We start from the raw sequence: 27,560 nt of genomic DNA, 5'->3' as shown, positions 1-27,560 counted from the left end.
TACAACTAAATATTTAGTCTCACTTAGAATTTTACAGAAAATTAATCAGATAAAGTGCAAATAATAAAAAAAAAGACACAATGTTATTTTTTTTAGAAGCTTTCATCACATGTTTGCAAACACAACTGATACTGAATGGCAAAATATTTACAGTTTGGCAGTCTCTAAGTTGTTGATAGGAAGTCCTTGAGCTGGAAGAACCAACACCGGTTTCTCATCTCTCAAGTTCTGCTTCCAGGATTTCTCCCCACGTGTCAACATCCATAGGATACATGCTTTTCTCTGGCAAGCTGTTTTGTGAAGGAATGTTGCTGTATTTCCCACTCAGCCATTCTTGCTTCACTTTGCTTTTCCAGTAGTTTCTCAGTAATGTGATCTGATGGAAAAACAAGACAGCTCAGATCTTGGAAATGAACTGATCTAAGCTGCATACAATACAGCTAAGTTTTGCATTGGAAGAGTAATGCTAGAAAAAGGATGTGTAACATGTCTTTGGGTATCTAGACACTAAGCCCAGGAAGGTGCACTGCTGCCAAAAAAGAGACTTGGTCTACTTTCAACTTTTCTGTTCTAAGCTGGGTGGAGAATTCCTTCTTGCCTCAATTCTTTGAGGGTCAAAGATTAAAACCCTAAACCAGGAATTTATCTTACTCCTTAAAAGAGGTGCCTTTCACCTCCTCTCCCTGTTTAGGTTATTTGTGACATTGAACTCTTGTTCGGGCTCTTAATGCAGGTTGGCTGGATTCTTCCCTTCAGCCAGGCTTTTAGTGCAAGAAAACACTGGCCTGGTGTGTTTGTGGCTTCTGCTTCAAATCCCCTCCAGTTAAAAGAGAGAATCAGTGCAGGGAGTCCTGAAGATTCCTGCAAGAGTTGTAAGACCTGTACATTCTAAGGGCAATCACTACCTGCTTGTGGCTTCGCTTCACACTGAAACACCTCTACTGAAATGCCTAGAGTCCAGAACCGGGGTGTTTTTGCTGCTGCTTATCACTTTTCACTCCTCCACCACCCCTCTGCTCTCAAACACAGCTGCTAAAATGAGGTGAGGATCACTCTCTAGGTGGTCTGGAGTACTAACTGTGAAACCACTTCTTTCCTGATCTACCTCGGCTTGCAGGCTGCACTCGACAGCGATAGATCTTCCAGCATGTTCCGCCCCTAAATTCTCAGAGCAGCTGTAACTGGGGGTGTATGGGGAGAGTTTTGAAATAGCTTCTCAGAGCTCCTGCCTGCTTCCTTTTCTCTACCCCAGTTTTGGTTGGTTTTTTTTTTGTTTTTTTTTTTTTTTCTCCTGGATGCATGTCGCTCAAGGTACACTGCAGCAGAGCTACCGAGGATGAATTTCTGGGAAGTTACTCCTCACCAGCAGAACCACCCCCATGAAATACAACCAGAAGGCACACGCTGTCCCCTCCCAGCCCTGTCTAGTGGGATGTGGCTTCTCCTCCACGTCAGGGCAGTGCAGACTGCGACGTGATGGTTATCAGCACCGGGGCCGTGAGGGAGGAACGAGGTGCGGTCCTGGGCTGCGGCCAGATGTGGCCCTGGGTTCAAAGCAGGGCAGCTTGCTGTCATCCCTCGGTTGGTTTCCAGCCGTCCAGCCGCCGGGGCGCCCTACCCAGCCACACCACCACTGCCGTGGCGCTCCCGTTAGGCCATTAGGCCAGGCGGGCGAGACGGGCTGATGTCCTTTCTTTCCGTATTTTTAGTGGCAACGCCTGAAGCCTGGCCGCTGCCGAGGTGACCTCAGTGAGGTGACATTTACCTTCCAGGAGTACCCGCTGCCGCGATCGCCATCGATCTCCCGCTGGCAGACGGCCCTGGCGCTCAGGCAGTGGGGCCTCCACAGCCCGTCGTCGCTCTCGATGGCGCGATGCCAACCCTTACACGTCACCGCGGCGTGACACAAGCTCTCAACGTCCAGGTCGCTGAAAATCTGAGAGCTCACCTCCGGAGGGAGGACAGCCACGAAGTCACCCCTTCCTCCTCCTCCTCCTCCTCCTCCTCCTCCTCCTCCTCCCCGTCCTTCCCCCCCCGCGGGTCCCGCGGCGGCCAAGCGCTCCCCCTCCATCCCCGCGGCCTCAGGGCGGGGCGGGCCACCTCCTGTCACGGCGGTGGCTGCAGCCAGCAGCACCCGGGCCCGCTTCGTCGCCCGCCGCCATGTCCCTCCGCGCCGCCGCCTCACGCCGCAGCGGCGGACGGGTGGGTGGGTGGGTGATGGGCGGGGTTGTCCCTTCCCCGGCCCGCAGGGGGTGCTGGGGCGCCGCGCGGCGTCGTTGCGTCATCAGGCGGCGCCCGCGGCTCACGCGGGCTGCGCTCCGTCCCGCCGGCGGCGGCCGCTCCCGGCCCTGAGGTGAGGCCCGGCCCGTCCGTGCAGAGCAGAACCGCGGGCTACCGGTTAACGATATGCGGCCTCCCGCTCCCAGGGGCCCGGCTGCAGCCTTGCCCCCCCTCCCCACCCCCGGCCTCCCGCTCCCAGGGGCCCGGCTGCCGCCTCGCCTCCCCCCCCGCCCCGGCATCCCGTGAGGGGAAGGGTGCAGGTCGGAGCTGTGCTGCAGGCAGATACCTCCTCCCCCCTCTCCCCCCAGGCCAGGGGCCTGTTGTGCCTTGATTCACCGCCTCTAGAGGGGCACTGGCTGGAGCCCCGGGTCCGGGCTGGCACCATCGCGGGGGGAGCCCCGGCAGCACCGAAAGCTCCCGGGAGGCACCTGGGGGGGCCTGGCTGGAGGGGGCAGGGCCTGGCCGCTGGTGGTTGTCGCCGGGAGGCGATGAGCAGCTCGGCTGGGCAGCCAGGGCCTTCCCTGTAACGCGGGACGCTGAGGGGGGCGGCAGTGGCTCCCGAGGGGTGCTGTGCAATGAGTCCAGCAGCAATTAGGCTTCCCATCCGTGCACCCCATTCTTCCTGCTAGTGAATTGACTAGTGGAAGGGCAGAGTGTTGAAAGAAAACCAGTTGCAGTTATGGTGCGCTTCGTGACTGAAAGGCATTTCAGACAGGGCCTCTGAAGCTTTTAAACCCAGCAACTGAGTACGTGGTGTCAGCGCTGCAGGCTGGCAGCCTTCCATGAGTGAACTTGCCAAGGAGTGCTGGATTTGTTGGGCATCTGACCCTGAAAACCGTATCTTAACATTTCCTAACTTTTAGTATAGAATTACATTTTGGGAAGGTGCATAGCTTCACAAGAAAGCCGTGATTTCAGCTTTCTCAAAGTTTTGTCGTGGCAGTGACTAGCATAAAATCTGTGCTTAAACATCAAAATGCTACAGTAGTGGTCAGCAGTGACTGGAAAACGTTTTGTTCACAATACTTTCAGTTAAAGGCAGAAAGGCAGGCATGTTTATTTCCTTGATAAGTTGTTGCAACAGGGGATTGTTTTCAGTGTACAAGTGCACCAATGGAAAATTAATGGCCTTCAGACCAACTTCTGTGATTGAATAAAAAGTACGTGTTTACATTTGTGATGAGTTTGACTAGCTAAAAATGATTTTGATTTCTTAGAAAAAAATCGGGAGGCTGGTACAGAAGCACCAACTGCTTATCCTGTTGAGATGTCTTGTAGTCCACTGTTAATAGAAGCAGCGTGTTCCAACTCTGAGATACAGGGAGCCGCAAAAATGAGAAAAAATGATGCTACTTCCAGATGTTTGGTGAGTGCTTAATTTTTTAATTTAATGTTTGTAAGCATGTGTTGAAAATTAAAAAGGTGTTGCATGTTTTTTTTATTTTTCCTGAGAATTACAACGGTCAAAATTGTGAACTCAAAATACCTGTTGTTTTATTGATTGGGATGGCATACTATGCAAGTATATAAATACATTTCTATTGTGTATTTCTGTTTATGATAATTACGCTGCAGTAGTTCGTTCTCTCAAATATAAAAAAATTGCCATTGCTACAAGAATGTTTCGAACTAACAATATTGTAGCTGAGTTCAGTACTACAGAACAAAGTCCAGTTCAGTTGTGTGGTCTGCATCAGTTTCTGCCCTGTCAGTACTTGTGAAGGTCCAGGGGAATGAATGACTGTTCTTCCAACCCGCCTAGAAGCCTCTAAAATGTCTCTCTGGAGAGCCTGTAGTTGCCCTGCAGATACCTTGTGCTGCCTGTAAATAGTGTCTGTTTATTGCGTCCTAGCAGCCTATTTCATTTGAGTCGTACAGCTGTGATGGAGCTGTGTTGTCAAGATCCATTACAAACACACAGCCAAACAACCAGCCCTCCGGTTTTTCTCTGGTAGCCAGCATGCTGTCCAGCAAAACAGAGTTTTCAAAAAACCCATCTTTTGCTTTTTGAAAATGTTACCAAGTCAAGTGGCTTTCAGACAGTCTGATAAATAGTGTATGGAGCAAGTGGGATTTTTCTTAGCTCTTCTGTTGTGTATCCAGTTAGAAGGGACACGTGGGTCAACATCATTGTATAGTAGATAATAACTACATATAACAAATGGAGTATCAGCCTTTACTGTAGCTGAGATCCCTGGATGGCTACTTACCTTTTAGTAAGTAAAGATTCAAACTGATGGCATTACTTGCAGTAAAGAAATATGTGTCGAACATGACTTTGGTGTGTTTGCATTGTTTTTGCAGCCAAGGTTTAGAGTGTGGTTCATTTCTAGAGAAGTAAGTTGAAAGAAGGGTAGCAAGACTTTTCTGGGTTTTTAGTTGATTGGTTGGGAATTTTTTTTTTGACAAATAGGTGTTTGTTTGTTAAACCTGCTGTTTGTCTTTACCTCTACATGTGGAAACTCTATAGCAAGGTGCTGGTAAGGCTCTTCTATGAAACTTGAAGTTTGTAGCCTTTCAGATATTTCCTCCAAAGGTCTAAAGAGGTTTTTTTACTGCATGAAGGTTTCTATAGATGTTGTTTTTTCTGAAAGTGTGGGGAAAAAAAATAAATAATTTCAGGCAATGGACACCATCCAAAAAAGTAGGTAGTTGTCCAGGCTGCATTTGAAGGGCATAATTGGTACAAACTTGTCATCTATTTCTTCCTCCCCTCTTTTGTAACTGGGAAAAGGTACTAAAGAGTAAATGTTTTTTCAGGTTCCTCTTTCTGGCGATAATGAAAGCAAACCATCAAAATCTATTCAAAGAAAGAGAGTGCTTCCATCTTGGATGCTGGAAAGAGACCCCCTGGTTCAGAGGATTTCTGAGCCTCTAAGGGAAGGAGGTAGGTTTGCAGTGTAGTACGTTTGCACACCAATATATATTTATGTGCTTTGATATAACTTTAATTGTAATGGTGGTGATAGAAAGTATTAATTTGTTCCTTCTCTTCCCGTGCTCCATGCCTGGCAGCCAACAGAGACTGACTTCTGCCTCCTTTGTCATCAGTCCTGGGTGTGACAGAGCTCTTTCTGATCAGTTGGGTTTCATTCTGGTGGTTTTTTTGTTTTGTTTTGGTTTGTGTTTTTTTTTTTAATGCCAGGTAACATACTCCCTTCGGACAGCTGCGTGTTGGGAGCCCTTTCCTATAAACTCGCCTGTTTTGTTTACCGTGTAAATTGTAGGTAGCTTCTGTGCCTTTAATTCCAAGCCTTCTCAACGTTTAAGTCACTCATGTATTGCCCTTCTAAAGTGAGATTCTTCTGATTTCACAAGTTTTGCAGCTGGGGTTTTTTGGGTGGTGGTGTGTGTTAGTTTTTGAGCTGTGATTGAATCAAACTTGATCATTTAGTCCAAAGTTACTTCGTAGGAGGAGTAACTCATCACAGCGTAGTAGTTTCTTACCAATATGAGGCTAAAATAATATTGCATTCCCTCTTGTTTGTTGTGCAAAAGGAAACTGCTGAATGTACGATAAACTGCTGCCGCTGTGTATCAGCGGTAGCGGCAGCAGAATACTGTGTGAAGTTACTATCAACGGGAGACACAAGGGTGCCACTTTGGCACAATCCCAAGAAAAATTGCTAGCATGTCTGGCTTTGGTCCTGGGAGCTTGTGAAGACTTCTAAAACTGCCACTAGACGTTCTCTGACAAACTTCCGGTAAGGCACTTACTGCTCTGATGGCTTTTACCAAGGGGACCGGAGGACTCAAGAAACAAGAGGACGATGACTACGTACATTAATACTCCTCCGGAATTTCTGTCTTTCTCTGTACTGAAGACTGCGTGCCCCACCCTGCTTGCTGTTCTGTGGGGAGGTGGTTTAGGTGCTGACTGCTGAGTTTCCTTCGGTAGTCAGTCTTCAGTGTATGAACTGTGGCAGGCGGGTGTGTGTCCGCTCCTCTGTGTCCGACAGCTAGTTTTTTAATGCCTCTCTTCCCACCTCCTGTTTCTGCTGAGGTGGTGTAATGCCCAAGCAGGCCCGCAGAAGTGTTTCATGCGGTGCCTGACCGATTGCTTCTTACATCCTATAGTAAATGCAGGTGTCTCTATAGATTGACCTGGACAATTGTGGCTTAAAGACATTAGTTGTATGCCATTGATGACCCTGCCTATTCCTTTCCTCAGAAGCTAATTTTGAGAAAATTAGAAGAAGCAAAAGAAACTTTACTTTTTTTATTATTGTTTCATTTCCCCCCCTTACTTCCCCTTTCAAACTCTAGACTGTTCCCTGCTGGCTTATTCCCTCGATATAAAAATTGCAGGTACCAGAGGACCTCTGCTGACTGTCTTTGGTCCTGCGCTAGCGTGATTGCTTTCTTGCCTTTGGAGGGGGTGTATGTGTGTAGGGTGAGGGGTTTCGTTTGTTTTGTCTCCGCAAGTACTGTACTTTTTGATATGTATGTGTATCTAACGTTTGTTTCAAAGGCTGAATGCTTTGGTCAGGTAGCTGTAGAGATTTGAAGCTGTGTGGGCCAGGGACACCTGTGTGCTGTTGAAGGCCTGACCTTGGGGGAGCTAGGGATATGTATGAACACTACTGGAGCTGTTTAAAAAATCCCTATGTGAGGGAATGATTCTAGTTTAGGATGGGCTGCTTTAATAAAACAACCGATCTCTTCTGCAAATCTAAAATATTTCCTTAAAACCGTGGAACGTTTTGCATCTTGCTAAGGTGTTATTGGGTGGGAAGGTAGAAAGGTAGAGAGTAAAACTAAGAGGCTGCCCCTTATTTGTTTTTCTTCTCCCCCTGTCTGTCTTCTTACTGGGAAGGTAACACTGATTTGTGATTTTGAAGTCAAACATTAAAATTTGAACCGTTCCTTGCTTTGTAAACATGACTCTGGCACATGGCTATTTTTTGAAGGGGGAGAGTTTTTGAAGTCTTGCAAAATGGCATCCAAGTATTTTCCTTCTGCATGCGTTTTGCAGCAGATGGAGCTGTCTGGCCCTGGCTGTCTCCCAGCTGTATATCCAGCAATAGCACTTCAGGACAGAGATCTTGCGGTTTTCTGAGCTGTGAAGCTTTCCAACGGGAGGCACAACGTTCGCTGTCTTTCTGTTGGTTACTGGCCGATGAAATAATGGGCTGTGATGTGGGTGACTAGGCAGGTGGGCATACCCTGATTTTGCCGTGTCCTAATTGATGTTTGTGTGCATAAAGTGGTTATCTGAGGTGATACTAACACAAAAGATGTGTGGTAAAAGTTGTCCTTGGACCGTGTAGTTTACTGATCCGCTCCTATTGTGGAAATGAACTTGTCAGTGGCACTGAGACAGTCAATCCCGAATATCCTTTGCCACAGATTTATTGTTTTCCTGCAAATTTGCCCCTCAAGCATCTGTTTCATTCTAAAATATGCTTTTTATTCCTGTAAGCAGGGAATGAAAAATGTGTGGTTGAAACAGCACATGCCCAGCGCTGCTACTTCTCATGCTTTTTGCCCAATGTTCTGCTTCAGCGCAGATTTAGATTTCTAATGTGGTCAGGATTTCACTGTAAAAAGTTGCATTCCAAAAGAACCCTTTTGTTTTTCTTTTAAGGTAGTAGAATGAAAAAAGGCCAAGGGAGAGGAGGAAAAAGTAATACGGTGTCATTAAAACCGGAAGTAAATGTGCAGCAGAAAAAGAGATCAGCTTCTGAAGAAACTGCAGAGGATTTTGAAGGTGAAGAGCAAGATGAAGGGAAAAGGAGCTGTCTTTCCATGCCTGTCCCTTCATCTCAGGTAATGTTTTGGCTCAGGGAAGAACCGTGGTATTTCAAAAACTGAGAATGTAGCTCACAGTGTGGTGTTGAAGGCTGGGTCTACGTGTGTTCTGCTTGTAATTTGTTGTTCAGCAGTTGTTTTGAAATGCCAGTCCATTGGAGAGCTCTATAGCGAGGACAGTGGAAGCCTTCATGAGAGTAGGTTTTTTGCACTTCTTCCTTGGGATCTGGAACTTTGGCTCCCAAAGTTCCACAGGAATACCAGACTTTTCAGCTTTACAGCAAGAGGCTGGTAGACATGGGCCAAAGTACTGGTCCTGGGAGTGGCTTGGTGTGTGGTTTCTTTCTCCGAGAACCTTTTAGGGATAGGTGATGGTATGACACTGATGTAATGTGGTACTGGACTTTGCCCAAACTCGTGCCGTTCTCAGTGAAGTTTTATGGTCAGGGAACGATGGTACATGGCGTAGCAACTGCTGCGCTTTGAAGAAAGGTAGCATGGAGTGTGCTTGTGCCACGATCTCAAAATCTGAGTCAAAAAAGAAGGACAGACAAGAAAAAGTAATCTGAAATCCAAAATGCTCTGTGGCAATAAGCGAACAGACGCTTCAGCTGGTCAGTCTCTGTGTGTCCCCAAATTACAGCTGCGTTTATAGGCAGTGAAATGCTGCTAGTAATGAAAAGAGGAGGATCGTTATCAAAGTGAAACAGTATTTTGGTGAGAGCAAACTGAGGCTTTCACTGACTTTTCCTGTAAGTGAACAGCCTGGGGGAGGTGTTTCTAATCTCTAGCATTAGAATTGCCTGGATCTGTTCTAGGATCTATAAAACACTTAAAATCCCGTTACTAGATAATGCTTTGTGGATTTTGACACTGAAAACTCTTAGGGTTTTGTTTTTTAATTAAATCTTAAGGTTAGCTGAAACGCGTTACTCATGGCGAGCGTACCCTTCGGGATAGTTGGGATATAAAGTAGTGGCTCTTTTTATCTGAAGAAGTGTTCTGACTTGTGAGCTTCTGTGAAGCCTTACTTCTTTTCTCCTGATCATTCTAGAAATATTTCTTATCTGAAGCACAGTGTACTTGCCTTCAGAACTTTGCAGAAAAAATAGTAGGTTAGTTCAAGCACAAGTAATAATCTTAGAGAGCTCTAAAAGACTGGCATTTTGATATCAAAACCAGAATCACGCTGCTGCTGTCATAATTAAGGCAACTGAGAAAATGTCCTGTAGGGTAGGAACTGAAAAGATTCTTAGTTCTTTTAAGTGCCAGCAGCCACCAGATGGCAGAGAGGTCACACGTGTGTCATAGCGAGTGCCAATAGCGCTGTTGTCTTTGGTTTTCTTTGATTACGACCTGTTTTTTAACTAGTCGTCATCATCATGCCCGTGGAAGTGTTTAGTCTCATTACATACAATACAGGCATGTAATACGCAGTATGAAGTATGTAGCAGAGAAGTCACAAGTGGAAGTGGCAAATTAGAGTCATTTAGTTCTGCTTTGCAAATGAAGGGTTATTTCCTAAGTGGCAGTTGTTTACTGAGCCTTAATTTGGGAGTCTTAATAAAAAAAGTCACCTTTGTCTCCAAGCCGACTTAGTAAATATGCTGCTGTCTGGATCATTTGATACTAATTCTGACTTTGCCCTTTCTTAATCACCCCGCTGCTCAAATGTAATTGCCTCGGGTTTTGGTTAACAGTTTATGAGGCTTGCATTGAAAGGAACAAAATCAAATAGGTAACTGCCACCTGATTTTCCAGCTCTGCCAAACACATCCATGTAAACTAAGTATACATCTCCTGGAGGAGGAACTTAGATCACAAACTGTAGAGAGCAGAAACTTTTGAATAGATTGGTAATGTACCAAAGTAGTTCAGCCTTCGATACGGGTCTGCTTCTGGGTGACGTCTCAGTTGTTGGGACAGTGCTCTTGTCTTGGTTACGTATCTCGTATCCTTTTTCTAAAGCACACATCTCTTATTTTCAGCGGACGTGTGTTCCAAACTTTAAAATGCAGGATTTGTCAAAAGGGAAATTTTTACTTAATGGTGTCTACTGACAAACTCTTGTATGATTTAGAGTCACAAGCTGAAGCGTTTAAGATGTATTGGGGTGGGATTAAGCTCAAGGTGTGTGTCATGAATTCCCTGTATCTCCTGCATATAGATAAATAGATATCTTCCATCTAGCTTGCTATTTAAGGGATTGAAATTGATTATTGTATAGGAGGGTACGTTCTTATAGAGGCTACTGTATCGTCACATGTATAATCCGCATTCATTTTTCAGGAGCAGTACTTCTAATCGAAAGTTAGTGTAAACTGAAGTCCTTGGACTATTCACAAACGAGGTGGTGAGAGAGGAGCCTGACCGTGCCGTGAGGGAACTGAAGCTGAGGACGGGAGCTCTAGAATAAGTTTTCCTTTAAAGTGCGTGTGTGTTCTGAACTTGAGCCTTTCATTCAGCAGGTGTATTTAGCGGCTAACTTGAGTTTGGAAAGTGGAGTAGAAGATTTTAAAGGCTGGCCCAGATGATCTTTTGAGGTCCTTTCCAACCTGGGCTCTTCTATGATTCTCTCCCTTTGAAAACAGGACTGATGAGGCGGAGTTGACCTTAAAGCTTTTAATTCTGAAGCGTGTACATTTTCAGGTCCTTCAAAATGTAACCTTGTTCCACAGAATGCATCTGGATTTCCTCTTGAGAATACCATGAGAAACATGGAAGGAAATGGCAAGACCGGAACAAAACCCCCTGGAAGTTCTCTGGAAAAAAAAGATAGGCAGCTGCATAGTAAATTGTCTAAAAGAGTAGGTCAGATCTCCAGTAAAGAAAATAGAATTGAGGACACAGAAAAGAAAGAGCAGATTACTGGTTCTACAAGCCAACAAGCTCACTGGGGCAGGACTTCCCAATCTTTTGGTGCCCAGGAAGGGATTCTTGAGCCTGATGCAAATCTGGATTACAAGACTGAGATTTCTGATTCAACCAGAAGTGCAGATACTTCAGAAAGCTCCAAACACAACAAGCGTAAGAGGACACCTTGCATGTATGGAACAGGCTGTTACAGGTAAAGCAAAAATAAAACTAGCTTAAGCTAGCTTGTTATTAAGTACTGTCTTAGCTACAGAAGAGTAAACAGTAAAGCGGTTACAAGCTTTGATTTGGAAAAGATCTTTTGGTAAACGGGGGACTGATGAGAAACCAGTGGCATAACAAGAATTCTAAAAGTCTAAAAGGAGGAGCCAGGATGTCTTGCTAACTGCCAGTATAGCCTAAACAAGGGATGATTTACTTCAGCAAATTGAACAGTGCAGTGTCGTAGGAAATAAGAAACAAAGGTCCACTTTAAAAAGAAAAGAAAGAAACCCCGCTGTGTGTAGAGTACATGTACCAGCAGGGAGAAGAGATGTAAATGATTGAAATGCCCAACATAGACCCTGTGGGCTTATTTTATTAGCAGCTGAAACTTTTATGAAAGATGAAGTTATTGCATGCTTTGTGTTCTGAATATTTAAAATACTTACTATTTGTTATCCCTAAATAATGAAGAACTACTTTTGTTATAACTTGGCCAGTCTGCACTTTTGGGTTTTTTTTAAAGCGTTCGGACCCCTCTTAAAACCCGAACAAGTCACACTTATAAACTCCCTGTTAACCCTTCTCTGGTCAGTACCCTTACCTGGTCAGTGTCTTTGGTGATACTTCAATTGAGGGACAATATATTATTTTTTTTTTTTCTGCTACTCATATCCTCTCGATTCACGGTGAAGGATCTGTCATACAGATGTTTTGTGCGCTACAAAGGTTGCAGCAAAGTTCAAAAACTCCAGTGCTGCGTGCCTGGTCTCCTGCTCGTTCTTTCTGCCCAGGCAAGGTCTGTAGTGTGGTGTGTTAATGTATTGAATGGAAGATAGGAATCTAGAGGTGTTCCTGAGGCTAGGAAGTGACCAGTGACCTGCAAACTGCATTTTGGAGAAGGTTTTGAGCTCCAGATAAATCCATGTACATTGTAAGCACAAAAGATAAGGCTAATCCAGGAAACAGGGGGGCCTGTGATTATTTTTTAAAAATTATTATTACTATTATTGCTTTTGTATTTTTTTCCTCTTCCCCCAAGCGGCTTGAGCGATAGTAAAACCTGAGGTTGCTCAGAAAACAAGCCAGGACAAGTAAAGGGGTTCTTGTATGTATTTGGCGTGCCTATTGCTGCAGGTAACGGTATATCAAAAGCGTAAAGCTGTCGCATTAATGAACGCTACAGACTTCAAGTTTACACGTAGCATACTTTCACGCATCTCAATTTTTCCCCTTAATGATTATGAGGGAAACATGTTTTTTTAGGCAGTCAAGCTGATCCGGTAGTCCAAATGCAGCCTTTAGTTTGCTCCAGCTCCTTTTCTTTTTGCTCAGACAAGTTTTCCCCTGTGTGGGGGTTAAGCTGGTGTAATGCTCTGACATGCTGAAGGGTTCCTAATGTTTTGGAAGGCAAGTTTTAGTTACAGGTAATGTGGAATAGGAGTCTGCACGTGCACATTTCTTCTTGGGTCTTTATTCTAAAACATTTGGCGGCAGCTCTTTTGGGAAGCGTTGCTTTATAAGAAAAAAGAATGCTCTGAAATAGCACATAACAAAATCTTACTTTGTTGGAGAAATTTGTAAATAGGAAGTATCAAACCCGTCGGTTCTGATCTTCAGGAACTGTCATGAGACGAAACCTGCTGGTTTGCAGCAAAGCAAGGTGCTTTGTAGTCTGTCTTGGTGGGCTTGCATTAAAAGCAAATACTAAGGAGTCATTCTGCATCGATGAGATGGCTGTGGTGGAGTAAAGCAAGCCATTGCAGTTACCCCTGTTTTTGACAGAAATGTACGCATGTGTGATGTGAGTGGACGCTTTGAAGGAACACATGGGTCGCGTATTCAGTTTTTCATGGTGTGGTGTTTTCCTTGAGCAAAACCTGGTTTGTAGAGTTGCTGAGGAAGAGAAGCTGCTTTGAGTGCTCTTTTCAGTACAATGAGTAGTTGGTTTTCGTCTCCTTCCATTCACCTTATGAAAGGTGTCTTCTGACGCAAGGTGCTGTAGGAGTCAACATCTCAAATGAGGACTGCTTTGGTAACCAAGCCATTTCCTTAAAGTGTTCTTTCTAGGTGAGGTTTCATAGTCATCAAATGTCATTTATCCGATAACTAAATGCTCTTCAGTTTTCTAGTCTTTATTTTGTGAACTGCTATTGAGAGACACTTGCCTTCTGGATATGACAGGCACCTTTGGTAGGTGCCTGGCAGAACAGCACAAACTGAAAAGATGAAATGTTAGTTTAGTTGATTTTATTAGACGTCTCTTACACAACACATAGCTGAAACATTTAGGAAATAACTTTGTAACCCATAGCTCAGTTTCTTCGTGTATGAATTGGAAACCACTGCTTTTGAAAGAATCCAGCTTGATTCACAGCTCTCGCTCCAGAAATTATTCTTCTTCTTGTCCTCCTCAGTGTGAGATTCTCTTTCTGTGGTAGTCTGAAGCTTTTACCAAATCGAAAGAAACTGCTGTTACCACTAGGAGGCAACGTGCTCTGTGTATGTTATGCCTGACTATATTTGTTGTCAAGGAGCTGACCCTTTGAATACTGTCTTTGGTTCATTTTCTTGTCTGCTGCTTGTTTTTCCCAAGTTAGAAGAATAGGGAATTAAAAATAAAACCCAATCTGAACCCACCCCCCGATTTCAAGGGCTGCATAGTAGCGGTGCGATACAGCTGAACTCTCCTCTCTGAAACTGTCATTCACAATTTTGGTCCAGGGTTCTGTCCTTTTGCTAGCCGGTGATACTGTTCTGTGCTGACTGGGTGTGTGTGAACCTTTCCTGGAACTGTCAAAGCAGGGCACGCTCAACCAACCTTTGGATTTGTGTGTGCATTCTTCGAAATACTTTGATCTTTGTTTGCTTGTTTATGAAAATCAGTATTTTTCATTTCACCTTCAGCTTGTACCTCTGGCAGCTACAGACTTGCATCTGTCTTTTTTTGAGACCTGTTTTCTAATAAGACTTACAATTTAGAACTTACACCGCAGGTGTGTGTAAGGTGTTTGTAACTTCAGACTTGAATTCCATGGCTTTACAGCTAGTGCTGGTAATTCATTATATTTTCACTACCAGTTTCTTTAGTAGGCTGAGAAAATAAGCCCTTGGGATGGCAGGAGTCTCCTGCATGTGATTATGAAGAGCCAGGGATTCTGACCTTACCACTTAAATTTGCTTTAGAAGAAGCTGTTAAGATGCTTTTGGGAGCTGCATCGATGAAAACTGACTTGAATATTTCACTGAGCGACACTCAGCTTCTGCTTGAGATGACTGCGTCGATTCTGAAGAACTTTCTAAGTTTTACTTGTGTAATTATTTGTGTAATTTTCTGCAACGCAAAGCGCAGGGACACCAATTCAGAGCTTCTGTATATGTTTATGAGAAGGCAGGTCTCCTAAAACTTTATTCTTAAAATAGGCTTTTCACTGGTTAATTTTTGTGCAAGTAAAGCTTAATGATTTTCTTTTGATCATACTAATAACATATTCCTATGCAGCGAGGTTTTGTTGTAAAACTAAATAACTTTGGAGTGCAACTTCCAGCATGAAAGATGGTGCGCTCTTACAACTGAGATCTCTTGTATTCAAAAAAACCCAAACAACCCTCAAACAAACCAAAGTCCTAATAAAAGGAAGATTTTTGCAAGAAGGGATAATATTTGCTTAATAGAAGCTATGCACTTCTCTGCTTCTTTTCATTTTGCTGGATATTGTTGCACAACATATAGAAGTGGAGTGAGTATAAATTATCCACATCAAGGTAGGATAAACTATGATTATTTTTTTTTCTAGTCCTGAGTATCTGAAGTAGGACATGTTTAAGGTGCTTCAAAGGTAAAGTATAATTTGAGGAGCATCATCCACTGGCCCAAAAAATCCTGAAGCCCAGTGATAGGAAGCATACATCGAGACCCTTTCCTTTTTCTTACTGCTTCCTCCTATACTCTTTTCTCTCTTTCCTCTCCTCTCTCTTTCTTTTCTCTCCTCTCTCTTCTTCTTTTTTTTTTCTCTCCTGCAATAAGGGCTGTTTGGTATTGGCCAAATAGCTTTTGAAGTAAATTTTTGAAAGGAACTGGCTGTCACCTAAAACAGAATAGGTTAGCTAATTGACAGCTGTTAGGCCTTCTTTCCTTGGTGACTAGGATCTTATTGTAGGAATAAGTATTAAACTGATTTCACAGAGCGTTAGCTGCTTCTGTATCCCTTTGAGAAGATGAATTGTGTTTCAAATAACCGAATTAAAATTCTAGCTAGTATTGCTAGCAAGTTAGCTCTGTGCATTTAGAAAACAAAGCAAGCGGTCTCTAAAATTACTTGGTTTCATCCCATTTATTTTTGAATGGCAAAGGAAGTAGGCAGCCAGCCTGAATTTGGTGATGTTTCCTGAGAACTTGTGGAATAAAAGACTGCTAGATGCAACTTTGCAGTGATATCTAGTGAAACAGTATTGACTTACCCTACAGTCTGCAGAAATTAACAGAAAAGACCAGGACGAGGCGTCTGTCAGCTGTGTAAGTAAATCTGAGGCACACTGGATCTCTGATAAGTAACTCATGGAAGAGTTTATCTGTAGCTTGCTTGCTGAGCTTCCTGAATGAAAGGTACCAGGCAAATGGAGATGTAAAGTATTAATACTAAATATCTAGTCTTTTTTTTGGTGCCTGAATGGTTGCTAGAGCTCACAGCACTCAAGTAGTCATTTTGCCAAAGCTGTAACAAAAGCTTTTTTCTTATGTTGTTAGTTGAAATGCTGAAATTAATACTGTCTGTTCCGCAGAAAGTTCCAAAGAGCCGGTTGTGAATTTAAAGGAAGGAATGCCTGTGGTCAGTGAGGGAGCTGTTGTGTATGTGGCGAGCTACATACATGGTTCTGGCTTTGTGTTTCTCAGTGCAGCAGTAACAAGTACAAATTAAAGCAGTACTCGCTCTAGTTTAAAGTTGTTCCTCTTGCTTGAGGCAAGCAGGTAACGTTTATAATTTGCACAAACATGTTGAAGATTATGTGTTCTGGGAATTGATGTGGTAAATCACAGAAGTCTTTTGCGGATATCTTTTGGAAAATCATTTCTTAAAGCATCTCCCATTTCTTGCTTTTAAATACGCTTGAGAAAAAGTGTCTCTAAAAGAAATCATTGGGGAACAGTAGATTTGCTTTTAGTACAGTATGTTCACGCTGTGACATAATTTTTATGTAGTGTCTTTTGATCTGTCACCTGAATTTCTCCTGAAGTCATGATGTGTTTTTCTGTGTTCTTTTTAGCATCGCTTTACAGAAAATCTTCACTAAGTGATGTTGTTTATAGTTGCTGTGTCTTGTACGGTGTGCACGCAAGCCTGTTGCCTAGAAGCAGTAGAAAAGGCCTTTGAATGATGCATATATGTGTATTCACTGCTTGCTCACCTTGGATTCGACTAAGTGTTGTAGAGCACGAAGTCATGGATGCTGGTAATGCGCTCTCATCACTGACGTTGGTGTGGCTCCGAGCTGTGTCTTACGGTACAACTTCATGTCGTCGTTGTGATTTGGTATTTCAAATAAAATGCCACGGTAGCCAAGGCAAACCTGAGAGCACCATCAGTGTCATGTCCAGTAGACTGCTCCGTGTTTTGCCAATTGACAGGGTCGGTAGATGGCACACAGACACCAATACACAAAATAACCTTGCTTTACTGTTTGTTTCAAATTAATGCCGAAAATAAGGCATATGCACGTACAAAAGGGTTAGCCTACGATACCCTGATTCAAGCGGTGAAAGAGATAAGCAAGGCAATGCACCCGATCATTACTATTCACCGTTAGCTGTAGTGATTAAGACAGATACATCACCAGTTGCCCTAATACATTACCATCACCCAGATCCGCAGTCGCTGGGGATCTTGTTGCAGCAAGGATCTGGAGAGCCTGTCCCGGCAGCTGGGAAGTCCTACGCAGGGCATCTGGTAGGTGAGGTCTCCAACGTCACTGCGAGAGGCTCCGGCTTTTATACTAGGGAATAAACAAGTTCACATAACTTCAAATGCAGAAACATCTGGTTTCACTCTCCTGTCAGATCCCACCAAAGCCTGGCCAGGGCTCAGGGAGGACCCGAGGGAGATTCCTGTATCTGCTGGATTTTAACCACAGAAAATACCTGGTTTCATGGCCTTGACCACCTGCCTGTAAGCAAGGCAGGACACACGGTATCTTCACTAATGATTATATTTTATCTGTCTTTCGCTAATGGTCATACATAGTTAATGACCGTGCATATTTCGCTGATGTTTGGATACTAAATATATTTAATGTTTGGTTGGCGGGTTTGTCTAGAGGTCAGCTTTGGCTCGGGGCCTGTTGCTCAGGCCTCAGTACTTCATCCCTCTGGAATAATACGCTGGCATTTGAAGTATTCAAGTGAGAAGTAACTTTCACACGGAACAGAATGATTGAGACCTATTGCCTAAAGCTCACAGGCGATCACCGGAGAGCGTGGGAAGTCTCCAGTGCTGCAGTTGCTCGGCTGCCAGGGGTGATCCTTGCGGCTTGAGCTGAGACTTTGCGAGAGGTTTGTGTGGCACTTGCACAGCTCCAGAGGGAGTCCTAACGGAGCCAGCTGCTCAGTGAGATTCGTGCTATATGACTACATCAGTAGATTGTGTATGTGTTGGAGGTCTGAAACTTGAAGCTGGTGGCAAATAGGAGAATTCATGTTTTAACCTCTTGCGGCATGTGCTGAGACAAAACTTTTCTTCTCTTACCCTGAAAGCAGGTCTTAGATTCTGCATAAAGTTAAACGTTAAAAGCTGCTCTTTCTGTAACCACAGAAAAATGAGTTGTCACTGATTCAGTAACACCTTTCTTGTCTCCACTTCTTGCGTAAAAATGGAATAGTCGGTTCTTGATCTATCTTTGTCTTTTGCAGGAAGAATCCCCTTCACTTTCAGCAGTTCAGTCACCCTCACGATGATGACTATCATGAAACCGAGATCGTAACTCAGGATAACAAAGATAACCGGCCTGAATGTCCGTATGGAACGGCTTGTTACAGGTAAGAAGCACTGTGCAAAATGGCTTTGCTTGTTTTACCGGTTAAGAATGTTCTCCCCTGGAGTTGCAAAATGGCTATAGGATAGTGATGTTAAACCTCGACTGTGGCCTTCCAAAATCTGCTGTGGACAGACTTCTACCTTTAAAGCACCCAAGTCTGTGCAAAATTTTTTTTGTGATTTCAGCCGGTGAACCTGAAGACTTGACTTTTGAAACCTATTCAGCGGCCCAAAAATCAAACCTTTTTCACTTTTCAACATGTAGTAAACTGTTCTTCTTGTATAGAAACAATAATTTATTGTTACGCGTTGTTCCTGATATGTAACTTTTAGTTTAGATATTGATAAAATATTTGTTGAGGTTTTGTACACTCTGTTTTAATCCGTATTTGATGTGTAAGCAAGCATAATTTAGGTACCAGCAAGAAAATGCAGTTCATGGCAGACTGCTGCTTCTTTTAACCACTGTTGATTCAAAAGATCCTTTTGTTCCATTTCTTTCTCAACATCTAGGTTTTACACTTCTATTTATTTGTAATGTAAAAATTTACACTTTTATTTCATGACTGCTTTGTAATTGGTGCAATGGACAAAGGGATATATTTTGAGGCAACAGCCCTTCTGTGGTGGCATACTCAAACGAACAGCTGCTGTTCAAGGTTGTGCTTGAGCAAAAACATTTTCTCTCTCTCCTGGGAAGTGTGATGATCCTAAAGAGCGTGTTCCTCACAAAATGTAAGAAAATGAGGGTAGCTTTTAGGAAAAAGCCATCTTACATTCAGCTAACACAGAAGTATTTCTCATCTGAAAAACTTCTGTGAGATGAATTTCTCATCTCGGGAGCAGGAATCTGGGTTTATACCGGTCATGAAATTGCCGACATGCTTTCCAGGAGTACAACGGAACTAAAACTGTCTCCCCTTGCAGGTAAGACAACTCCTGTGCTGCATTAGTTGATCTTTTCTTAACCTGTGTTTCATTCTTTTGGGGGTAGAAGCAACAGGTGTCATTTGAAGGGTTTTCATGTTATTTTTGTTGTCTTTATCTGCTGGCTACTACTTGAATACCTAATTGAATTATCTAAGTGCTATGCCTTGAGTTGGGATCAAATGCTCTGATGCTGACAATACTTGCAAAACACTGAATTAGGCAACTGTTTTTGTTTCAGTACAGTGTATTTAATAAAAAGGTGTACTTGCATGTTTTTATTCAGATAACTATCCCTTCTAATGCACATGTCATGTACTTTGGGACAGCAGTAGCCATAAAACTGTAAATCAACTTGAAGTATGTGAATTTGTCACGTTATCTGACATGAAAATAAGGTATTTCTACTGAAGAGTATGCTGGTTTTGAAGAATAAGAAAACAAATAAATAACTAGTTTTACAAGGCGGTCTTCACAGCAAGGGTGTTTTGTAAAATATCCCCAAAATTCTGCAGTTACAGAAATTAATCTTGTGTTTCAAGCAATGTCACGTGGTATGTCATTCTTAAATAGTGGGCTTTCATTCTTTTCAGAAGCAAAAATTATGACAACTGATCCAGTTTTCTTCCAAAGTTTAATTTTTTTTTTTAAAATTTTCTGCAAAACAGTAAATTGAGCTGAAACTATTTTAACGTGCAGCCTTGAGAAAAGCCTCTAATGCACTAACACAACAGATTAGCACGATGTAAGTGGGACCGAGTTAAAATATTAGAACAGCATTGGATAACTGCTTGGGGGGTGGGGGTGTGTGGAGGGGGATAAATCAGCGTGTTGTGACCTGGATCACAGCCTGAATGAGGGCAGCATTTACTGCAGATCCCAGAGTAAGTTTAATTTTATTTTTTTCATTGCATTGATGCTGTTTTTTAATAGAAGACATACACACTTGTATGTTGAACTTTCTGGATTGCAGCAGCATATTGCAGAAATGAATAATCTCTCTTAACAATCCTTCTATGTCCTTTCCCTGTGATACTACTTTGCGACAAGCAATAATTTTCCCAAACTATTTGATTTGTAGCTTTATGTTGCAGAATATTGAAGCTTTGCCTGGGTATCTGAGACTTGTGATGCACTGGGCGTGCATTGTGCTTTATGCACCAGAGGTTCATGTTCTGGTTTCGTTTCTAGTGAGAGTAAATAATTGGATCAGTTCTTATTATGCTGAACAAATGCATCTCATCTTACAACTTTGGGAACTATCTCATCTCTTGGTTTTGATCAGCTTTTTTTTTTTCTTTTTTTAATTAAAGGCCGAAACAAGAGGAACTCTTACTGAACCCTTTTTTTTTTTTTTTTCCACCCTACATTCGATATGCTGAGACACTGCAGTAAAGCACTGGTCACAGAATTTTATTTAAAAAAGAAATTAAAATTATTCACAAAATACGAAGGAGTTCTGGGAACTTGCTGAGTTCTTGTTAAGCGTGGAACAAGGTGGCAAATCAAGCTTGTACTGTTTTCTTCTTTGCAGGAAGAATCCACAGCATAAGCTAGAATACAAGCACAGTGCACCTCCAGGTAAGCCAAGTTGTTCAGTATAGCTGAACAAACCCCAAACCCAGTAATTGATGCCAAAACCTTGGAATAAAATGCTTTAAGTGAGTAACACTGCATTTGCGGCTTGCTCTGTGTTGCCCTGCGCCCTTGCTCTTAAGCATGAGGTGCTGCCCTTGACACTGATAAGGAAGTTCAGGTTGCTTGGCCGCTGCACACTTAACATTCACTTTTTTAAATGTTTTTCAACTGAAGCAAGATGGTCTGGGTCAGACACCATTGATGTAGTTTGTATGCTTTGTATCTTAGGATCTGAGAAACATGCCACGTGGCAAGTGGCTATTTTCATGAGTTTAACAGGTTTTTTTGAAAATTAAGCATGGTGTAGTGTGATCTTAGCAGATCTCTCTATTCTGCTTCCTCCATTTGGAGCTGGAGTATTACAGTGAAAACAGGGAATACACTGAAGTATTTCTCAACATTTCAAATGGATACTGCGATAAATTTTTTCTATAGCTTTTTTTCCCATCCCCATAGCATGTATGTTCTGTTGAGGCATGGAGAGGATATAATTAAAACTGAATCTGAGCTTATATTCTAAAAGTCTTTCTATGTTCCAGTAACTAGACTTGTTGCAAAACACAGGGGAATGTACTGTTTACATTTTGTCTGTTCTTAGAGAATTCAGAGAGATACTTTGCATTTTTTTGTGCTTTTTCTTAATTATTGGACTTGGAGGGGCTTTTTCCAATTTATTTCCCAATGCAAAGAACAATGCTTTAGAGCAGAACAGTTATGGAAAGGTAATGATAATGCATTTTACTTTAAAAAATCAGGATTATGACGTTACTCCTGCCCATGGCAGGAGGGGTGGAACTACATGACCTTTTCGGTCCCTTCCAACCCAAACCATTCTATGGTTCTGTGGTTAATACAGAGAAATTGCATTTATGGAAACAATGGTGTAAAATATTTAAATGCTTTGAAATACTGCAATTTTCTGCTTTAAAAACCGCAACCAGTACTGATGACATTTGTCTGCAGGCAGCATGGTTCCTACTTGTAAGAGTTGTTCATCTGGGTAATCTTTCAAGAATCATTTAATAAAAAAAAAAAGGTCTTTTGGGGGCAGCAGAGTAGTTTTTACACTTGTGAAGACAGCACAACCATTGCAGCATTTCTTTTAATAAGTCAGTCTTCTGTTGTAGCAACCCCTAGGAATAACCCTTATTGCTATGTTGTACTCTGACCTGACTAATAACATTTCTTTCTTTAGTAACTGAAAGACGAACACGACAACGAACTTCAAAAAATGGTATGTTCTGATGGTATGAATGGGCACATCATCATGGGATGCAACTGATCTGCTTTGGGTTTTGGGCATTTAGTAGTGCTGGAGATGCTTGATAACACTTACCCGAGGAGAAGGTAGTCGTTATTTTAGTAAAACTCTGCTTCCTTTTTCACAAGTAATAGTGCTGAATTGGATTTGTGCCAGGCGTCCTGGCTGAGCACACCTGTGCTTCCCTGGAAGCGGGCAGCGAAACAAACAAATGTTTTAAGGAGAGACGAGTGTGACCAAACCAATTCTTCCTTCCTTAAAGAGGGTTCATAATAGGACGAAAGGAGCCAGTAGTTCATCCACAGCTAGTTAAGGTTACCCCATGAAGACTGATGGCTCTTGAAACATTGAGATATTCCTTCTGCGTTGCATTGACCTCGAAATAACTTTCAAATGATACCTGTGGATGTGGCGATGAGCTTTTCTTAGATTTACTCTGAGGTATTGATGTTACAGGCTTGTTAGGACTGAAGTGTAGAAGAAGGGTAATGCCTTTCAGCTGGGGGCGGCATTCACTGTAAACTACGCACGTGTCCTGCAAAGTTTAGTTTCTAGGCATCAGTGAGCATTATGTAGTATCACAGGCAAGCTGTAGTCTCTCTTGATAATGTAACCTGTAATACTGTGTATGAGTATCTCCTCCATTCACCAGCAGTACACCTAGCTTGCTTTGCGGCTGCCAATAATATTAACTTACATGTTGCAGGTGCATGGGCTCTAGTTTTAAATATCCTTTAGGTCTGTTTCCAGGCATCTTTTGTCTGGAATTTTTTTTGTCTCAGTTTGGCTTCCAAATGTGAAGCTTCCTGTTATTTCTAAAAGAATTTAAAAGTGAGCTTTGAAGAGCAGTCTGATAGTCTGATAATATGCCGTATTCACTGGCCTGAACAAGGCATGAGGATGTGGAGCTGCTGCCTCTCGAGTGGAAGTGGGAACTAACTTGACGTCTTTGAGATCACCAAGGTGTGGCTGGACATTTCCTAAAGAAATCTTCAAAATAGAGAGATACGCCTTCTAGGGAAAGTAAATTGAAGTGCAAATAGTTGTAGTTTTCTAGACAAAGTGTTTTGGCCTCCATTCTGTTCTGTGACTTGCTTTCCACTCAGAAATGTATTTCCCATCCCATTTCCTTAGCGTGTATGTGTGTACTTTGGCTGCCACTGAATGCTTGGTGTGGTTGTATCTGTGCACTAGTGTGTTCTGAGGCATACTTGTTAGCTGTATGCTTTGCCACATCCCATGATGCAAGTACGAGCCCCATCTTGATCGCCGCTGCCTTGCAGAAATGTGCATTGTAGAGTGGTGAAAATTGTTAGCAGCATTGTAAGTGCAGCGAGTGGTTAAGACTTTATAATGAAGCAAGCTGGACTGTGTGCATATCTGAAGCTAATTAAAGCTAATCTTGAAGGTTTTAAATTGTAGCTGTGCCTTTCATAAGAACACCTTCCTTACTGGAACGGTAGATCCTGCGCGTGCAGCTCGTGGCAGGTGGTCAGCCAGGTGTGGCTATGGATGGAAAAGTGCTTCTCTTGTAAGCGTGTAAAACTTTGACGTGGGAGTGAAACTCAATCTGTTGAATTCAGCTCCTCTTCCTAAGAACGAACCAGGGAAAAATTGATATTCCATGCACAGTGGGAAGAAGGTAATTCACTCGTTAAAGTTCTGTTTGTATTTGATGATTTTTTTAAATTTATTTTTTCCCCTCACTATCTTGTTGACTGGCTTGCTTAGTTGTCTTGAGGTCAAAGCTTGTAAAAGGTTGCACTCAGCAAGCTCGCATCTGAGGCGGTCGTCCCGAGCCATGCAAGATCACACAGGCAGGGTTCCATTAGCCTTTATTTCGTGCTGTTTGGCACAACTGCACTGTTAAGCACAGCAGGATTAATTTCCGTACAAGTGTACTGAAACTCCACCAGCCAAGAGAAGAAGGGTGCCACCTACATGGTACTTGCCACCTTTAGTTTTTAACATCGTTAGTGTAATTGCTACGAGATGGATTCCAAGTTGCCCATAGAGAATGTGTTCTGTGTTCTGCGAAATAGTCTAAGGCTAATTACTGGGGGAATAGCTGTAAGAGACGAAGGAAAAAAAAAGGAGAAAGGCTAGAGTTACGGTGTCATTACATTGTCACTGCTGAATGACCTTACTACCTTGTTGCTACTGGGACGAACGACCTGCTGTGGCTATGGCCTATGCATAATTCTGCTACACACTTCTTTGTATGTTATCTAGCAAGCTGATCAGGTCACTTCCAGATACAACCCTGTGGAAAGGGGTGGTCAGCAAGCTTTTTCTCCCCACGTAAAGGACATACTTTCAGAGAATGTTTCAAGGTCATCTTTATAAATATGGAACAGGGGAAAGGCAGGATTGTGCTTAATGAGCAGCTTCAGGGGCTGTGGAGCTGAATTAGACTATAGCAGAAAGAGCTGGCGTGAGAAGACCTGGACGGAAGCGCATCATTTGCTGCTGAAATCTAAACACATTGGTGGATGGGGATGAAAAACATAGTATGCTCCTCGTACATTTGTAGGAAACATATGGAAGTCATCAGTATTTTTTGCAGAATTCCTATTTCTGTTGTAAAATACCTGCAGTGCTCTAAGAGCAGCTTTTCTTTGCTAAGCAGGTCTTGGGCTTATTATTCTCACAGGCCTCGTCTGAGAAGAGAGGTTTTGTTCTTAATGTATTTAGCATCTTTGTTTCAACATCTCCCTCTGAGACGTAACTCCTTCTGCACAACCATAGTCCGTGATTCTTAGAAGAAATTCTGCTGTTATGGGTAAACATGGGCATGATTACTTTCCTCTAAAGTCTGGTAAACAGCAAACTAGCAAGCATCATATGGGATTACAGCTGAAATTGACAGCTGGACATTTTCAGGATTTTCTGCTGGGTGGTGCACAGTATAGATTGCTGCCCACAGGATATCTCTCAGTTGTAGTATCGGCTGCGTCACACGTGGCTGACTCTATTCGAGGTAGTCATTGGGTGCCTCTGTAGCACAGTTCACCCATAAAATTGTGTACCTTTGAGGGACTTGACTGCTACTGTAAATGCTTTTGAAAACATAGGGTGAGAGCTGCTATAGAGTATAAAATGTTAATCAGACCATAAGATAATGCTGGAATAGTAACATTCCCACTAGCAGAAAAATGTAACATACGTGAGGTTGGTGTAAACATGGCTGATTTGGACTGGGTTGTGTAGCTGAGAAGAAAAGCACATTTCTAGTTTCATATAAAAGATGATAAGAACTGCTCAACAGATAAATGACTTGTATGAGATCATTGACAGGTTATCTCCAGATGAGAGAAGAATGCAGAAAGCGGAGGCTGGGGGGGAAAAGGAACAAATAGAGCTTTACTCAGGGGTATGACTTAAGGGCAGCATAACATGAGTGGAATATTAACAGACGGTGGCTAGTTAGGAATTGTGGGCATGTAGGAAAAGGGAGGTAGCATAGGCTGGTAGAGCAATGGTTGTGCACATCTGGCAAAGTCCAAAAGCAGTGGAAATCAACTTGTTAAAGGTTCACAGCTACTGGTAAGTCAAAGGAGAAGGCAATGCTGCTAGGGCGGCAACTTTGCCCAGATGCTACCGAGTCAGGTAGATAAGGCTTCTTCAAAAAGCAGGATTACCCTGTCTCTGGGAATTGGTTTAAATATGCCAACGTGTTTGAGCAATTAAAGGATGACTGCAAGACAAGCTGCCTAAAAAACGTTTAAGAACATGCTGTGAGCAGCATCCATTTCTCATACATAGAGGTTTCCAAGTCTTTGATTCCTGCCAGTACAGAGTATTGTGACATACTGTGAAGACAGAAGGCAATTTGATCACAACGTGTAGGTTGTGCAGAAGATGGATAGGCAGCAGATGAGACAGCAGTGCGATAGAATAGACTGAACTGGGAAATGGGTAGGCTGCCTCCAGCTCAGGAAAGAAGTGTTGAGCATTTGTTGTTTCCTTAACCTGTGTGCAGAAAGGAAGCACAGACTACCCAGCACAGATCCAAGTTGAGAGCGTAGGAGGCGAGTGATCTATGAGATTGTCTTTGCTCCCCTGAAGCTCAGGAAGGAAGTGAATGGGAATTCAAAGCCATGTCAGATTCTAAAGAGCAAGAGTATAAAATAGCCCTAAGTAAATATGGATGGGTGCAGGCAGAAAATTTAGGGTCAGAATAGCTGTCTAGCAAGAGCTAGGGGCTAAATGCCAAGAAAGATGCCTCGTTTAGGTACAGAAGTAACGGGAAGAAGACCAGGGAAATTGTGTATGCCACTGCTTCAGGAAAGGAGAGTTGTCAGAAGACGTTGTCTGATACTGGTTTCTTCTGATATCAGAAGATGTTGTCAGAAGAGGCCTGATTACTGTTTTCCAAGTGCTGGAAGAAAAGCCACTAGGGAGAACTTTCTTAATTGATCAGACTGGTAAGCCCTGCAGAAGTGGTCAGAGAGGGATGGTACAGCTTTTCATAGTAGTCTTGAAAATCACACACAAAACTGTCAGCATTGGATAGAGTGCTTTAGTTGAGCCTTTCTCCTGTTGAGGAGAGGGGCTAACTAGATGGCCCCTGCAAGGTCTCTTTAGTTCTGTATTTATTATTCATGAATATATGGCATTGTTGTCCCTACAGGAGAAAGGGCTGTGGAGAAAGACGGTGCCAATGATGATGAACCAAATGAGTATGACCTTGGTGACAGCTTTAGAGGTGATGAGGAAGAGGAGTGCGAACCTACCGACGAAGACTCTGACTGGGAACCAAGTTCAGAAGACAAGGATAACGAAGATGTTGAGACGCTTTTGCAAGAAGCGTCTAGATTTGTTAGAACCAAAAAGTAGCTGCATGGACCGATGTTACAAATGTCCAAGCTGGTTATGGTGAAACATGGATGTGTAAGGAGGGGAACTGCTTTGAAAACTGTTTTTTCCTCAGTGATGTAGGCACTGCAGGAGGATTTTAATGAGGGTGAGGGGATTCAGCAAGGGCTTTCTTTTCCGTATGGGTTTTTTTTGTTTTGTTAAGTGGTGGAGCCAGAGGACTGAGCTCTGAAACTTTTTTGTGTTTCCCCCTCCCCTCATCTATCTCTTATGCAGCACCATTGGTATTTCATAGTTTGAAATACAGTTTTAAAGGTTGTTAATGCTTCTTCTTGCAGTGCTTGAAAGAAATACTGGCCTTAAGAAAGGCTTTTCTTTTGCTGAAAGACAGTATGTACAGTGTTGGATGAAGGGGAGTTACACTGCCCACCTGCAGTATCGCAGACTACTTCTTGGCCATCACTGGGGAGTTTGTCTAAATTTTTTTAACGTTCTTTTGAGCTAGTGCAGTGCTACTGGCTTTCCTCTTGGGTGTCATTTCTTTGATTCTCTTGATGTGCAGGAGTTAAATACAGAATGTGTAAATCACTTGAGAACAGTATATCAGCCTATCGAACCGCTTGGTTGTCTAAACAATGATTATGGTGTATTTGCTGTAATTACAGTAGGACCTCTTCCCATGCCTGTACCTCACTGGAATTATGTTCAGTTCACAACAAAGCTGAAGTCTTGGTGACTGTTTTTTTGCACAATTAAACTTGTAACATACTGCGGAAAAAACA

The 27,560-nt window shown here is 42.8% G+C and overlaps 2 protein-coding genes across 2 annotated transcripts; one reads left to right on the top strand and one right to left on the bottom strand.

Annotated features, from left to right (window-relative positions):
* Nucleotides 1-95: 95 nt before the first annotated feature.
* Nucleotides 96-2,227, bottom strand: FBXO48 (F-box protein 48). The gene is made up of 2 exons (XM_040597558.1): nt 1,766-2,227; nt 96-376 (listed from the first exon to the last, which is right to left on the bottom strand). The coding sequence occupies exons 1-2, from the start codon at nt 2,069-2,071 to the stop codon at nt 215-217; spliced, it is 468 nt and encodes a 155-aa protein (XP_040453492.1). The 5' UTR covers nt 2,072-2,227; the 3' UTR covers nt 96-214.
* Nucleotides 2,161-27,560, top strand: LOC121090661 (aprataxin and PNK-like factor). Its single transcript, XM_040599387.1, has 9 exons — nt 2,161-2,206; nt 3,498-3,646; nt 5,041-5,167; nt 7,868-8,049; nt 10,710-11,098; nt 18,011-18,136; nt 20,596-20,642; nt 21,895-21,933; nt 26,594-27,560. The coding sequence occupies exons 1-9, from the start codon at nt 2,161-2,163 to the stop codon at nt 26,797-26,799; spliced, it is 1,311 nt and encodes a 436-aa protein (XP_040455321.1). The 3' UTR covers nt 26,800-27,560.

The sequence above is a fragment of the Falco naumanni genome, chromosome 6 (genome assembly GCF_017639655.2).
Source record: "Falco naumanni isolate bFalNau1 chromosome 6, bFalNau1.pat, whole genome shotgun sequence".
Lineage (NCBI taxonomy): Eukaryota > Metazoa > Chordata > Aves > Falconiformes > Falconidae > Falco > Falco naumanni.
Note: the sequence above shows the minus strand (reverse complement) of the source record. Positions and strands in the feature narration are given on the sequence as shown.